This window comes from Uloborus diversus, chromosome 10 (genome assembly GCF_026930045.1).
Source record: "Uloborus diversus isolate 005 chromosome 10, Udiv.v.3.1, whole genome shotgun sequence".
Lineage (NCBI taxonomy): Eukaryota > Metazoa > Arthropoda > Arachnida > Araneae > Uloboridae > Uloborus > Uloborus diversus.
Window position 1 is genome coordinate 68927445 of NC_072740.1, and position 15219 is coordinate 68942663.

The following is a 15219-nucleotide window of genomic DNA, read 5'->3' on the forward strand; positions in this document are numbered from 1 at the left end:
TACTTCTTGGTAGTGTTAAGTCTATGGGAGCATAACTCGCATTTAACGAGCAAACTCCCGCTTAAAGCGAGCAAATTTTTGTGGTTTACAAAATTTCAGTTGATTTCTAGCTCAGCTTACCCCCCTTCCTCCTTTTTCTTAAAAAAAAATTCAACCAAAGTTAGTGGCAAATCATAAATCCTGAGAACAAAAGAGATGACAGCACTTTTTTTAATTTGTGGAGTAAAGCATTTAAAAATATTTATGTTGTGTGTATATGTGTGTTTATCAAAAGTAATGACCCAAGACATTCAGACAGTTCTAAGCAAAGTAACCAACTTTTTTGGTACTGTACAGTGGTTATAAAGAAAAAAAGGAACTATGATGAATTTTTATGATTTTCTTCAGAAACTCGTTTTTCACGAACACTCGGTTATACCGAGCAAATATCACGGTCCCTTTGAGTTTGTTATAAGCGAATTTGACTGTAGTAGTTACCAGTTTAAACTTAGTAGCATTCAATTTAAAGTGATGTTTCAAAAGTACCACTCCACATCCAGTAGAGTGCAAGCAGGTGAAAGAACATGAGACTTATTGCACTGCTGCCAAACGCTCTCATTCCATTATTCCCGGCGACATGCCAGCAGCAGGTATCCAAATTTTCTCGGTAGAGGATTTTTACTAAGGATAAAGTCTCGCAATGCATTTTCTAACATGATTTGAGCTTAAAAAATAATATTTTCTTCTTTTTTGGATTTTGGAAGCAATGGATTATATCCTTCCCTTTTGTGACTGACATTTGTTGAAGAAAAATGTTGCTTCATTTGTTCGAAAAATGAGATGTTGTGTATGAATTATGTGTACTATGAGCTTCTAGTTTAGGAAGAATGCTAGTGTTCAGTCTTGAAATCAGATTCAGTTTTTGAAAAATAATCCAGAAAAAACTTATTTGTCATCAACATTTCGTAAAAATGAAGGGTTGGAAAGTTGGATTAATGCTTTTTGTTCTAATTCAAGGCTACGGTACCAAAGGTAAGAATATATCTATGTATTTTTAATTTTTATCAAAGACCACAAACACTTTAACATTAAAATGGAACGCTGGGACATTTATTTATATCTCAATGGTAGGAATTTACAATACATAAATATATAAATAATCTGAATTATTATATTTAAGACGTTTCTTAAAACACATCCATGACAACAACTACAAACTGAAAACTTTGATATATTTTCTTATTTCCTTCAAAGCCGCTTTTTCATTTATTCTTGCAGTTAAAAAAATGAAATAGTAAATATGATCTTTAGCGTAACTTGAATATTTGCATTTGTTGCTTAAAATATAGCATTTATTACAGATTTCTGACGCGTTATTTTCTTTAAATTTTTTATATACTTACTGCGAATTTTTCTCCTACATTATTAGGCATGTTTAATTCATTATTTATTGTTAACTATTTTTATTTATCTATACTTACATATCTCTTAGATTGCAAATCTCTCATTGGATTGGGCCTGTTTATTGTGGTATTAGATGTGTGTGTTTTAGAATAAATTTTCAAAGTGCATTACAAATCCTCAATAATTTGGATAATTTAGTCCACTTTGCTATGGGGGGGGGGGTGTAGGGGCGGCCCGTTCGATTGTCACCCAAAGTGGAATTGCAAATTATCCAGAAAATTTCCCGCAATATTTAAAAATGTTTACTCTACGCAGTTGCATACTCAGGGAAGGGGGGTGGGGAGGAGAGCATTTGCACGGGAAGTCGCCCTGGATGGTGATAACAAATTGAATTTAATTGTTAATGAAAAATATAGATACTTTAGTTCTAAAAATTTTCCTCAAAATATTAAATTATCTTTAATCTCTGAAACAGAGTAGCATCACGACGGGGAAGGGATGACATTTGCGCCAGCTGAGATCCTTCTGGAGGGGGGGGGGGAGGGGGTTGATACCCAAAATGAATTTCAGAGTTTCTGAAAATTATAAATACTGAAATCCTGATATATTTTAAATTATATGTTATCCATCAAGAGCAGTAGCATCACTACGGGGGGGGGGGGAGCCCGCTTATTTCGATTGACAACTGTTTAGAGTGTGACAGACAAAGTGTATTTAGGAGTTTTCTGAAAAATATAAATGCTGAAATCTCAATATATTTTAAATTAAACTTATTCTAGCAAGAGTTAAAAAGTTCATCACGCCATCAGCACAAGAATAAAAAAAAATAATAAAAAAGATATTCATTTGAATTTTGAAGTCTTGAATTCAAATTTATGTTTTTCGCAGTCACGAATTGCGATATTATCCTACTCCTCAAGTTTATCGTTTCTACAAATGGACTCTAATGGAAATTGAGAAGAAATTCGCACCCGTCATATTATGACTTGTGCATTTTTAGATTGGGTAATTCGAGGCAAAAAAAGAAATGGTCATTAGGATGACGGACCTGGGGTAGTCCCTTGAACCTCCCCCTCCCCCTCCCCAACATCTTCAAAGTTTGTCTAAACGCAAATGTTGATAAAACTTGCGTTTGATAACACTTGCGTTTCAATTTCGAAAAATGAACATGAGAGCCCTCCCGAAACTCTTCTGCGACCACACATTATCAAAGTTCATCTAAAATATAGGGGAGGGTGGTCCAAAGTGGAAAGATCGCCCAAAGCGGGTAGGCCTTTGTATGCATCCCCCCCCCCATGGTGTGTAAGCGGCGATTTATACGTATGTCGTGTTTATATGAACACCCCCGAGTTTTAATCAGTCCCAGCGAAGCAGCAGTGAAGCGGCATGGTGCAACCAGGCTTAAAATTAAAAAAAAAAAGATACATTTCTTTTTAAAAAATGAAGTTTTGTATCTTGTGATTAGTCGAAGACCACCTTTTTTTTTTCTTTTTTTGACTGTCAATAACGTTACGTTATTCTGACACCATCCACCTACAAATTACGATAGTCATTTCGTTTGTTTCATTTTTAAATTTAAAGTTATAATCATTAAAATAAAAAACATCCCTTCAGGCAAAGCGGGTGTTGGATTTAATCTTATATTTATTAAAAAAATTCTTGACTCGTGTGCTGACTTAGATTTTCTATTTCAATAGGATAAGTACAACTTTAAAAGCTATTTTTGGATGGCAATTAATTTTTCTATTAATTTAATTAGTTATTTCTTTATGTTTATAAACAAATGTGCTGACTTTAAATTGGATAATTACAACTTTTTCATACACATTTTTTATAATGGCATTACGCTAGTGAATTATTTTAATCATTTATAACTTCGTATTTGATTTGCAAATGTACCAAATCACAATTAGTTAAGCTTACCCGCTTTGGTATTCCTGGTAGGGGAAAGCGAGTTTTTCAAATGTTTGTAAAGTTTGATAATAAATAAATATTGGGTTTGAAATAATACAAAAATCACTTTTTATTTTGAAGTTCAAGAGAACCCTGATAGGAAATAAAAATGAAATTATTGCGATAAAAATCCAAAAACTTTTATTTTCGAGCGTTCTTCGAAAACCTACCCGCTTTGGGCCACCCTCCCCTATTTCCCCTCCATCATTTATTTCCACCTCAGAAATAATGACATTGATAAGGTCTGCCACGGACGTGAGGAATTTTCCATTAATATATGCCTAATGGATACATTTTTCAGGGAAATTTTTTTTTTTCTTCGTTGCTACAATCTGCACATGTTAAGCATATGAAAACATGTTCACTTCTTTTTTTACATTAATTTACATCCCTGAAATTTAAGTTCACGGAGGTGAGAAGTCGCAATAACCACACGTAGTTTTTAAAACAAAATCTATCTTCTTGTTTTTCAACAAAAATCTCACAACTTCTTTATGGCTGAAAACAAACAAGGGGGCTCCTTTGTTTCATGGAAAATAAAATTTGATTTCATTACTGCCACGTGTTAATGAGGAAGGCATTTTGTGTTTAGGTATCGGAGGTGAGAATTTGTATGACAATTCTCACCTTATCCTACTAAAACGAACTAAAACACAATATTAAAAAATTAAATATACTTAAACAATTAGTATTTGAGACACTTGTGAAAGGAATAATAAATAAATAAGTATACACTTTTAATTAAACAAGTTATTAAGCAACATAAACAGTCGCACAAGTTGTGTGACATGCCACGAAGGTGAGAATTCACATGTTGTGAACCAAAAATATACTTAAATAAAAATTCTTATTAAAAAAATGTTGGCAGATTTAAATATAGATATTCATTTTGCAATGCTTTTTAATTTCATCAAAAATATAATTCCTTAAAGTTTTTACTGCAAAAGATGTGTGACAGAAAAGTTACACTTTTTGAAGAATGACCCTTGTGTTAGTTTAATTTGAATTATTTAAATTTAAGTGGTTTCCCAAACTAATTTATATTTCACACTAATACGTGTCACATAACTCGTGATAAAAGTCGCGTGACTTTTTATTTGACTCGGTTACAGTTGAAGATAAAAATATAACTACTAGAGACCACACACAATGATAGCGAATGAATTTCCTGTTTATTTCAGAGAAGACTTTTAAGAAAGCCAGAGAAGACTCAAAATTTTCTTTATTATTGCTATGAAAACTAAAATTTAATGGTACTTTTTTTAACACTAAGTGAAAAAATACCTTCGTTTTACGGCATTCTCTTTAACAATGGGTTTTATGTTTAATCGTTTAATAGGGAAAGTACATGAAATTTACAGTTTTTTACCCATATTTTTTTAAGCAGCAAATGCGGTCAAGCAAAGGTATACTCTCTTAAAAAATTCCAGCGATTTTAACTTAGACTGAGTAAATTTTCACTCCTTTACAGTTTCGAAAACGCACTTTCCTTATAGGAGTGAATTTCATTCCTTTTGCGGAGCGGTTATTTTCACTCCATTTGGATAAGCTAATTTCACTCCCTTTTGATAAGTGTTTTCCACTCTTTTTTAAGACTAAATTAATATCCTAAATGAGTGACTGCTTTCCGTTTTGGAAAGCCGCTATTTCACTCTTTTTTAGAATAAAATAGATAAAATCATTTCACTCTCATTTAATGAAATTGTTTTTTAAATGTGTTTACATGTGCTTATGCTGTGTATTTGAATTTAAAACTGTTTTTAAAATTGTTATTTCATTTGAAAAAACAAAATTAGGTTAAACAAGTGTGAAAAAAAAAAAACTGTTTTTAGTGTTTCCGAAGAAGTTGCACAAAAACTGTATGGTAAGTACGAAGACTTTTCTAATTTATTAAAACTTTAACTGGTAATATTTCTTGAACTACTCGTATATCGTTACAAATCACCCACGTGCAATATTACGTACATTTCCGAATTTAAAGATTAAAATAAAATTAAACAAACCCACACAGTTCCAAATAAATAGATTTAAAATTTTGAAACTCTATATTGATATTCTCGGTATGCCTTTTAACATTAATAATGTTTTAAAAGTTACCTCAGTTCAAATTAATTTAAAAAGTCACTCGTAAATTATGACAAGATACGTTTGAATTCAATTTTGTTTCTTCGGGGCCATTCATTAATTACGTAAGGACAATTTTGGCAATATTTTTGACCTTCCCTTCCCCCTATGTAAGGGTATGTAAGATTCCCTCCTCCCCCCCCCCCATCTTACGTAAGATTCTTTTTTTTCTTCACAATAATAAAATAACAAATATTACATCACTGGGATCGTTCTTAAATTAACTATCATTATTATTTTTTAAAACCTTTTTGAGTAAAGAAATGTTTACTGTAAGGAATCTAGACCGAATGTTTTTTCGACAAATAATTTTTGTATATGATGCGATACTAATTAAAAATAAGACATGCAAAACACAGAGCGATTCTTTTATTATATTTTACACGTTTCATTCTTTGAAACACAAAACAGCTCATCCTATAATACATACTTTTACCTTCCTGAAGCAAATGAAATATAATATTTGCCAAACCACTTGACCGCGGATTTCTAATATAAAATATCGACTTGGAAAATATTAGTAAGAATGGATCTAACCCCCCCCCCCCCTCCAAGCAAGGGTATGTAGAGAATTTTCCACCCCCTCCCCGTCAGGACACTTATTTAATGAATTGGATGTTACACATATGAATGAGTGTATTGTACAAAGTTTATGATACTCTTTAAAGTTTATTATACACACAAACAATATTTGATTAATTTAAAATATACGCAGTGGTTGGAGCTCCGACCATCGGGAGCGGATTCGGTATCCGTCCTATAGATTTGCGCATGGTCGGGTCTGTAACACCTGCCTAAAATATATATACAGTACACACACACCAAAGATGGTAACGACTGTTTCAAATGTCCTATTTTTAATTCGATGACCGAAACAAAATTGTTGATGAAAGTTTCATTCGTTTGGAAGAAAAAGTTACAAAAAGTTCGCCGTAACATTGCACGTGGATGATTTGTAATGATATACGAGCAGTTCAAGAAATATTAACAGTTACAAGTTTTAATGAAAAAGAAAATTCTTCGCACTTACCATGCAGTTTTTGTGCACTTCCTTCAGAAACCTCATTCGGCAACAAATATTGTTTAAATTCATTAAATGAAGACATTTAGATAGCGACATCCACTTGGTACTCGCGACCAACGTTGGGTAAGCCTAACGTGGAGGTATAGAAGATTCTCCCCAAACAAAATCACGTGACAGAATCGAACCAATGAAAATGTTTTTGAGTCCTTCTTCTAAAGAATGTTTTTATATTTCGCTCACCAAACAGAGTGTTTCCGAATTTCACGCGAATAAAGAAAAGTTTAAGTCTTGGTTTTTTCGTAAAGCGTCTTTGTTTAATAAAGCTAGCACTCAGAAAGAATGAATGCACCCGCAATAGATTTCACTCTTTTTAAGAGTTATTTTTTCGCTCTTTTGAATTAAGAGTGTAGGATTTGAGTTATATATATAGACCACCTCCTATCCATTTTTTAAAAAATCATAAAAATCGGTTCATTAAGTGAGACGCTATGAATTGACAAACAACAAATTGCTTTAAGTGTGAGTGTGAAAGACTCAGGCCTAATGACCATAACACCACCGGGGAAGTATACTCTTTCGAAAAAATTAAAAAATAAATAAATAATAATTTTCCAAATCGGTCCTGGCTTCTTCGAGTAATCAGGGGAAATTATACATAAAAGAAAATCCTACGAATTCAGAACTTCCCCTGTTTTGAAGTCTGTTATTTAGTATTACCGTAATTTAATTAAACTGACGGCATTAAGAAATAGTAACTCTAGAATACTGATCAAACTTCAAAAGCAAAGACACCAGTTACAATATATTTATTAAGAAATATATACTAAATTGGGGGGGGGGGGTTCCGTCTTCAATTCCCCTTTGTGTTAACACAAAGTATGTTTAAAAACTGATATATCAAAAAAAAAAAAAAAAAAAACTAACAATTAAATGACTAAACCCTAGCGTCAATGACCGGGTACCCCGAGTACCATTTTGCGAATGTATCATAATTTTTACCCTTTCTAACGAAGTCTCGGTAAAATTGCTTTTAATTCTTGTTATTTACATGAATCTGAACTAAAGAAAGCTGTAACCATGTTTTCAGCAAAAAATTTTTTGGGTAGTTTTTTAGCATTTAAAATTTTTATACCTGTATTCAATAACCGGGTACCCATTACACTGCACATCAAAAAATACCCCTTCAAAATGTTTCTGACACCATTTCTGATGACTCTCATGTAAAATTACCCATTGAATCAAAATATGAGCACAGTTTTCCCCCATCACCCCCCCCCCCTTTGATATCGCACCCCCTAATTTTATTTAGTTTTCTGCAGTTACAAGCATTTTTTTTACATTTGATAGAGGAAACAGCATTGTATTCTTCATTAATATTCTTCTGTCGGGTTAGAGAAGTGTATAGTTCAAAAGCATGAACATTTGTAGCAAGATGAGGCATTCAAGCGAGTACTCCAACCCCCATTCCCCCCCCCCCCCAAAATATCTAAAAAATCCTTGTTACGATTTTTTTTTTTTTTGATAAAGGTTTGTTTTACAATTTTTTAACTTATTTTCTTGGTGTAAAACCAAAGTATTGAACTAACTTCCCATCCCCGAAAACATTTTCACGCTGTAAAAAAAATAAAAATTAATAAACACTTGAAAACATTGCATATTACATACGAGTCACACTGCAGATCTTAGACGCAAAGAAACTTTCCGTATTATTTACATTTATTGAAATTGCATTTACAGATATAATTAAGATTTTAAATGAAATTAATTATACTCGTAATATGGATTAATGTATTTTTATATTGCAGAGGGTACCACACTCATTGTTTATCACCCTTCGATCAAATGCTTCGAAATTGTCGAAGCATTTCATCAATCGTGTCAACACCAGATTTTGCTTTGTTATAAAACAAAATAGTTGTGACTTGCTTGCTCCAGAGTTGCTTTTGTGATGATGTGAAGTTGAAAACAATATTAGGGCTTTTTTTCTTTTTGTTGATGTACGAACACATTGTTACGTCGTCAGTAACACCGAATTAGGAACTTCCGTGTCTCTCGAGATGTAGACAATATTTTTCAGTTGGAATATATGACCTGTCTTTTTTTTTTTTTTTTTTTTTTTGTGAGTATATCTACGAATGTCCATGACCGCAAAGGTGCCATGAGCAAATAATAGTGGGGATAAAAATGACAGATAATATTTTTCGATGCAACGGGCCACATGTGGTCCGCGGGCCGTAAGTTGAACATCACTGGTATAAATAAATAAAATACTACGAATTCGCTCTGAAATACCAAAGCGTAAAACCTAATGCAACTAGTATTACAAGAAAAACTGGAGAAACGTATTTTTTTCTAACAGACCATTTAGCGTGAAAAGTAAACATAAAACGCTGAAAAAATAAACCATTTCGTTTTTTGATAAAAACAGAATACACACATTTCCTAACATGAGGGTGGGAGAAAAAAATCCAATTAAACAGAAAAAGTGTCAGAAAAAAAAAAAAAAAAAAAACATATCCTGCTCTAAATCTTCAAAATTCAAAATGGGTACCCTGGTACCCGGTTATTGAGAGAAAGGGAAAAGTTTGGTCATTGACGCTAGGGTAAATTAAAGTAATTTATTCGGAAAAGAAACATTAAATTAAATAGTTCGACTATTATAGTAGTAAAATACATTTAATTTACTGCTTTGCAAGTTATATTTAGTTATTAAAACTAACACCTTGAAAATAAACACAATGTGGTGAGAATCAAACTGTTCAAGTTTAAGACAAAACCTCTGTCTTGAAAATGCATCGTTCACGGCAAAACTATGTGACCTCTTTATCGTTAAACTCCGCCCGCTGACGTGATTCATTTATGTAGCCACAACCTAGGAAATTTGAAGTCTGTTGGATTTCTCCACGACCCCTTAGCAGACGCAGACCAAATTACCTTGGGACCACCTGGGAAGTATACCCTTTGAAACAAAAAAAAAAATGAATTTTCAAATCCGTCCAGGCCTCTTTGAGAAATTGGAGAACATACATAAAAAGCCGCAGACGAATGCTTAGCCTCCTTTTTTGAAGTCGATTAAAAATAAATTAGTAGTTTACAATACTTGAAACTATCAACCTTATGCCCGCAACTTCTTACATATCATACATGTATATAATGCTATTAAGTTATGCCATAATCGTTGATATTTTGCTGGAACAGAAGAAAAAATAGTCTACTAGTGTACTAAAATAACAGAAGAAAAAATCTCTTTTTTTTTTCTTGTCTTCTTTACAGCTTTTTCTCCCTTCAATATCTATCAGGTTCATCTTTTCTTACAAGCAATGTACCCCTTAACTTTAGTCCAAGTTGAAATTCATTTCAATTACAGCCAAGACATCTTTAATTTTTACAACAGAGAGAGAGAGAGAGGTAATAACACCCTGAGGGAATCGAACCCTTAACGTCGCACAGAGGGGCATTTGAGCCAAAAAGCTGGCCAAAAGTCGAAAATGCAAACTTCAATGAGCAGCATTGACCTTAAATTTCAGAAAAGGTAGATAAATTTGGCATCACGTGGAAGTGTTCCCTCTGCACTGAGACTAACCAGTCGAATTTACCAGCAGTCAGAACTTAGCGCTTTCGAAATACGGCTGTCTTCGTTTGAGTCATTACAGTTTCTCGAAGTTACTTCATTGTACTATTTTCACGTCAAAAGTAACTCTAGTGAAGTAATTTACTATTCTCGAGGTTGAGCAAGGTTCGTGCGCTATTATTCATCAGTTTTTATTTATTTTAAACTACTATTTTTACATTAGTACGGTTCGTCAAACTTCACAAAAATTTAATCTTTTTTTTTTTTGGAATTCCTAAAAAAGTGAAGGTTTTTAAACATGTTGTACTCATTTGTACTCATTAAAAATTGTACCCCGTGATACTTCAGAATCTCTATTTTGATAATCTGAACTAAAAGTTTGCCCGAATTTGCCCGAAAAAATAATAACGCGATCAATAGAGTAGTTGTGATTTTTATTTATTTCTCTTTTTTCGGTTGTTTTTAGGTTCACAGGCTTCTGTTACATCTATGAGTCGAATACAACTGCATAAGATGTTAATTGGCAGTACAGAAAGGTCCTTTGATGGAAAGTTTAAAGAACTAATTAAAAATCTAGCTAAAATTACTAACTACCCTTGCGAAAAATTGTCGGAAGTTAAAAACACCATTAACAGTTTTAAAATTGTTTACATGCGAAAATGGATGGCATGTAATAGAATGGAAAGCCGATTTCTAGAAAACAACCAAAATTGGTTAAAAGAAGGGGTTATGTTACCTACCTACTCAGTTCCGGGTCTTTTACAATTAGGAAGACCCAGTAAGGATTTCGGAGAATCGAGTGAAAGAACGAAGCGCCGAAAAACATCGGAACTAAGAAAAAATGTTGCTGTTGATGAATTAACGTATGCTGCTCAAATGAGTCATCGTGCCATAGGCAACGCAGACGTGGCAAAAGTTATCCAAGACATAAATAAGTCTCCAATCAGAGCAACAAAGTTTCGAAAAGCAGTCACTGCTGGTTGCATTACTATCAAAAAACACTCGCCGGAAGAGGCTTTAGCAATATTTGTTGAAGCTAATTTGTCTAGGAGTCAGTATGAAGTCATACAGCAGGCTAACAAAGATTTTTATCCTTGTTATAAATATGTACAAAAAGCAAAGCGAGAATGTTATCCGAAAACGTTACAGTTGCAAGATTTAGTAGATCACACAGTCATAAGATTGTGCATGTATTTAGAGCCAGTGTTCCAAGCATACAGTCATGAAGAAGCTGCAGATTTTGTGTTGATTTTTAAGTGGGGTTGTGACGGATCAAAGCAAAGCCAGTACAAACAAAAATTTGAAAATGAGGATGGCACTAATGCTCACATTTTCCTCAATTCTCTTGTGCCTCTTAGATTAATGTCTGGCAAAAATGTTATCTGGCAGAATCCTTGTCCATCGTCACCTAGATTTTGCAGACCTATTAGAATAAGGTTTATTAAAGAGAACAAAGACATCACAAACGAAGAGATTTGGTATATAGAAAATCAAGCAAAAAACTTAGTTCCAACAAATGTTAGTGAAACAATTAAAATAAAACATTTGTTACTGCCTACAATGGTGGACGGCAAAGTATGTAATGCGGTCACTGACACTGCACCTATTATGCGCTGCTATATATGCGGTAGCACGTCAAAAACGTTTAATGACTTATCAGCAAAAAGCACAGAAGATCCAGAGACTTTTAAATTCGGGCTATCTATTCTGCACGCTAGGATTCGGTTTTTCGAATTTTTATTACATTTATCATATAAGATAAAAGCAGGAGTATTCAAAGGTCGTATTACAAAGCAAAATGAAAAAGATCAAATTAAGGCAGCTAAAGTGATAATTCAAAAAGAATTCAAGAATAAAATGGGATTGCTGGTTGACGTACCTAAAGTTGGCTATGGAAACACGAATGATGGAAACACGTCTCGTAGATTTTTTGGTGACGTGAATGAAGCAGCTGCCATTACAGGGATAGATTTAGAACTAATTCTCCGATTTAAAATAATATTGGAGGTGATATCTTCGGGTTTCGACATAAATGTGGAGCATTTTGGCATGTATACCATGGATACTGCAAAGTATTATGTAAATTTGTATGCCTGGCAACCTATGTCACCAACAGTCCACAAGATACTAGTTCATGCTCCGAGTATTATATCGCATGCCTTGTTACCAATCGGTCAGTTGTCCGAAGAGGCCGCAGAAGCCAGAAACAAGCATTTTCGGCAGTACAGAGAAAAATTCACCAAAAAAATTTCCAGAAAGGATTGTAACGAAGACGTTTTAAATAGACTCTTGTTAACTTCTGATCCATATTTGAGTAGCGTTAGATCATCTAACATGAAGAGAAAAAGGCAAACGATATCGAAGGAACCCATAAAAATTTTAAAATCTTTTTGTTTTGAAGATAGTGATACTGATGACAAAAGTTTGTAGACTTTCATCACCATCATTCCATGTACGTGTAAAACAGCAAAACTATAATTAATTTGCTCTGCTTTAATTTTTTGTACATTTCACTGTGTCGAATGTCTTTTTAACAGTTAGTAAATATGTACTTCAACATTGTTAAATTGTTTGGTTTCCTTTTACATATCTAAGCCAGTTAATAATCGGTATAACTTTTATGGGTTGCGTTTGAGCAAGCAAAATTAAGAGTATACATATAACTTGCCCGAGTTTACTATTAGCAACCATTTTTTAGTGAAAACCTAGCAGAATAATCATTATATTTGGAAAATTTGATTTATGGCCAACTTTTTGGCTCAAATGCCCCACTGTGCGTCGGTCTTACTGCTCACAGACAATTCGTAAAGCAAGAACCTTTCGCCGCTCGGCCGTGGAGGCCCGTGTTGATTTCGTTTGTAATAGTTAATGAGCTCTGCGTCGATGTTGAATTTTACGCATGCGCTGTGAACTCTACCTTAGCTTTTTGATGCTTAGTGGATCATTATACGAGAAGTTTCCTCGAACAATTGAAGTTTTCTTAAAACCGGCACGGTATACAAAAGTTGCCTAACTTTTCCCATTAGCAATGATAACCTTACACATTTTTTATAGTGTTGTCGTCTTGTATTGTAGTTTAATAGTTTGTTATTATTTAAGAACAGGGCGGTCATTCCAAGCTCGTTAGCTTGCGAGATCGAGATTTTCGCTCACGTGATCGGTTGTGACGTAGAAATGTCGCAAAGTAGTTTTCTAATCTACTCGAACCTAGTCGCAAGCTAGGTTCCAGTAAAATTCTACTTTTCGACATTTCTACGTCACAACCGATCACGTGAGCGAAAAACTCGATCTCGCTAGCTGACCAGCTTGGAATGACCGCCCTGGACCGCTGTTTCTTTTGTAACAATCATTTTCCAAATTATTTTCATTCTTCAAGAACCGGAAAATGCTTTCGTTAGTTCAAATGTTAGTAATAGTTTTCAATGGAGATTATTTCTCTAAACATTATCTAGGGGACCTACGGCCAGTATAAAAAGTCAACTTTCGTATTTTTTGGCTCATTTTTATTTTTGCTTCAAACTTTCGATATTTTAACTCTGCATCCGATTTTGAACAGTTTTGCAATTGGAAGTATACATCTAGGACTAACGGTTGCGAAAATAAAGGTCTTGCAGGTTAAAACGGAAGACCCTGTATATATATATATAAATACTGTTGGTTTTCTTTCCGCGATACGAAACTTTGAGTTTTAAGATTTAACTCTGATATTTTAGCAACACGTTAAATCCAACAACGGTTTTCTGCATACTGCACCGAAGAAAAAAGGATAATTTAAAATGAAATGATTGAAGTAAATGCAATTCTAGAAAGTATTGTTGTTGATCAAACTATCCGATTCAAAGAAAACCGTTTTGTTTGAAAGTTCTTCACAAACCCTATTTATTATTTTTTGGATTTGAATGTTTTTGTTAGATTTTGAGCAGGGCAAAAATTTATTGAAAAACGCTCTAAGGGCGCAATTGAATCCGTTGAAACTGCACTAATGTTCCATCTAACTGGAGGATTTTGTTTTCGGAGAAACTTTATCATAAATAGCTTCTGCGAAAACTTTTACGTAAAAAAGTTTTTAATTTGATGAACATACTCTTGAAAAGCTCAAAAATATATATACCAGCAACGTCTGCTGACGAAACTTCAATTTTTTTCATCTAAAAAAAAAAAAATCCCATTATCCAAAAAAAAAAAAAAATCGCAATTTTTTGCTGATCCTGAATGTTTTCGTCTTTTTAGTTTCCATGAAATTTTAGAATAACATTTACAAGAACACAGAAGCTACACTGTTTAAACTACAGCATGCATTCGGCACCTTTCAGTGGAGAAACGCTTGTTCACCAGCGACACCCAATACGGAGCCGAAATCGCACCTCTAAATAGGGTGAAAAACAGGCACCTTTTAAAAAATAGACAGCCGGAGTGAAAAAAAGGAACCTTTGGAGAGAGAAATGGCACCTGTACTATAGATCCTCCTCCCCCCTCCCCCGTATTGTGTGCGTTTTTGAATACAGTTGTGGTTTTTTTTTTTTTTTTAAAGTTTTGTTTTGATTTATGATATTCTTCGTTTTGGACATTTTTCACATTGAACTCGATACTGGAAATGATTAAAACATGTAATTACAGCATTTGATCATATTTCAGAGTTTTCAACATAGTTAAAAAGTGCAAATTGCTCTAACTCAGTGTTTCTCAACCTCTTTTGACGCACGGGCGCGGTAAAAGCAAATGAAAAACTTTGCGAACCAGTGAAATCTTTATCGTTTTCTTAAAAATTTATAAAATAAATAATATTAATAATAACTCTGGGGCCGTTAAAAACATGTGAAAAATTCAGAGTTCTGATTAGTTTTTTTTTTTTACAAAAAGTAATGTTAAGAATTAATAAAACAATAAATATCTACCCCTTTACTTGGTATCAAAGATCTGTCACAAATCGTTATAATTTAAAGACGAGTAATTATTTAAATAATGTGAGAAATTATACATTTACTAAAACCTTGACGCATTCCGAAAATGAAGCATAGCTGTACTTATGGATTATTTACATGAAGAGCCAAAAATATTCAGGGATATTACAGTTACGGAAAAACAAAATCGTTTCATAAACGTTAATCAAGAGTAACAAAATAAAATGCACATGAAGTTTTTCGATAGTTAAAAAACCAAAAGA

At 33.4% G+C, this 15219-nt stretch overlaps 1 protein-coding gene across 1 annotated transcript in view; it reads left to right on the forward strand.

The window, feature by feature from the left end:
• Window positions 1–590: 590 nt before the first annotated feature.
• The window catches only part of LOC129231352 (E-selectin-like), a 92976-nt gene continuing 78347 nt past the window's right edge, over window positions 591–15219 (forward strand). Inside the window, exon 1 of the mRNA XM_054865644.1 lies at window positions 591–1011. Within this exon, the coding sequence (XP_054721619.1) occupies window positions 951–1011 (61 nt within the window). The 5' untranslated portion in view covers window positions 591–950. The remainder of the gene's footprint in view (window positions 1012–15219) is intronic.